The 1,411-nt window shown below is 53.3% G+C and overlaps 2 protein-coding genes across 2 annotated transcripts in view; one reads left to right on the top strand and one right to left on the bottom strand.

The window, feature by feature from the left end:
• LOC101839356 (histone H2B type 1-K) overlaps positions 1-339 on the bottom strand; it is a 482-nt gene extending 143 nt beyond the window's left edge. Inside the window, exon 1 of the mRNA XM_021223408.2 lies at positions 1-339. This exon is cut by the window's left edge and continues 143 nt beyond it. Within this exon, the coding sequence (XP_021079067.1) occupies positions 1-294 (294 nt within the window). The 5' untranslated portion in view covers positions 295-339.
• A 230-nt stretch (positions 340-569) lies between these two features.
• Positions 570-1,042, top strand: LOC121143551 (histone H2A type 1-H). Its single transcript, XM_040755676.1, has one exon. The coding sequence runs from the start codon at positions 612-614 to the stop codon at positions 996-998; it is 387 nt and encodes a 128-aa protein (XP_040611610.1). The 5' UTR covers positions 570-611; the 3' UTR covers positions 999-1,042.
• Positions 1,043-1,411: the final 369 nt, after the last annotated feature.

The raw sequence follows: 1,411 nt of genomic DNA, 5'->3' as shown, positions 1-1,411 counted from the left end.
GGCCGTCTGGATCTCCCGGGACGTGATGGTCGAGCGCTTGTTGTAATGCGCCAGGCGAGAAGCCTCGCCCGCGATGCGCTCGAAGATGTCGTTGACGAACGAGTTCATGATGCCCATGGCCTTGGAGGAGATGCCGGTGTCGGGGTGTACCTGCTTCAGCACCTTGTACACGTACACGGAGTAGCTCTCCTTGCGGCTGCGCTTGCGCTTCTTACCATCCTTCTTCTGGGCCTTGGTCACAGCCTTCTTGGAGCCCTTCTTCGGGGCGGGCGCGGACTTAGCGGGCTCAGGCATAACGGAGAATGAAGCAAATCAAACACCAACAACGAAACAGACTGAAAGTAGGAGTGTGTTCTCCTTTTCTAGAGCTTCGTATGCAAATAGGGTAAAGTGCTGTGCGTCTTGTTAGTGGTCGCTCAGAAAAAAAAGGTTGAGTCTGTTTTTACCCAATAAGAATACAAAAAGTCCCAAACCGCGTTTCCATTGGTTCAAATGAACTCAGAATGTTAACCAATGACGCATTTCCTTTTTCGCGCCGTAGCTTGACTATAAAAGCCGAGAGGGTTGCTCCTTGTTTAATCCGTAATCTCCAGCTGTGGAAGTTGTTTACTATGTCTGGACGCGGCAAGCAGGGCGGCAAGGCTCGCGCCAAGGCCAAGACCCGCTCCTCCCGGGCCGGCCTGCAGTTCCCCGTGGGCCGCGTGCACCGCCTCCTCCGCAAGGGCAACTACTCGGAGCGGGTGGGCGCCGGCGCCCCGGTGTACCTGGCTGCCGTGCTGGAGTACCTGACGGCCGAGATCCTGGAACTGGCTGGCAACGCGGCCCGCGACAACAAGAAGACTCGCATCATCCCGCGCCACCTTCAACTGGCCATCCGCAACGACGAGGAGCTCAACAAGCTGCTGGGCCGCGTGACGATCGCTCAGGGCGGCGTCCTGCCTAACATCCAGGCCGTGCTGTTGCCCAAGAAGACCGAGAGCCACCACAAGGCCAAGTGAGCAGATTTAGGTACTACCCCAAAGGCTCTTTTCAGAGCCACTCATGTAGTCTAGAAAGAAGCTGATGCACCTATCAAGGTCTTTCTTATTCTGAGTCCAAATTTTGAGAAGCGTTTTCTTGGTCTTTGTCCAAATGGTGCTTGCTTTTTTGTTTGGGGAAATTGACTGGACTTTAGACCAAGCTGGTCCGTCTGCCTCTACCTCCATAAGTGCTGAGATTGAAGGGTTGTTGCAACTGCTCCCTAGGCCGGGGATATTTGGGACGTCTACCATCCTGTCTAACCTTAAGTAAATGATAGGATTCTTAAATTTTTCTCTGCAGCAGAACATAATGTTAGTAGATGACATTTGTTAAAAGTAGACTTCCGGGTCCCACACTGGTAAACTATTGGTCCGGAGTACACAGCACGTTT

This window comes from Mesocricetus auratus, unplaced genomic scaffold, assembly GCF_017639785.1.
Source record: "Mesocricetus auratus isolate SY011 unplaced genomic scaffold, BCM_Maur_2.0 Super-Scaffold_100013, whole genome shotgun sequence".
NCBI lineage: Eukaryota > Metazoa > Chordata > Mammalia > Rodentia > Cricetidae > Mesocricetus > Mesocricetus auratus.
The sequence above is the reverse complement of the archived record's forward strand: the minus strand, read 5'-3'. Positions and strand labels throughout refer to the sequence as shown.

Bases quoted from the DNA above. Each gene is read 5' to 3' on its own strand.
- LOC121143551 (XM_040755676.1), top strand. From the start codon at position 612: ATGTCTGGACGCGGCAAGCAGGGCGGCAAGGCTCGCGCCAAGGCCAAG.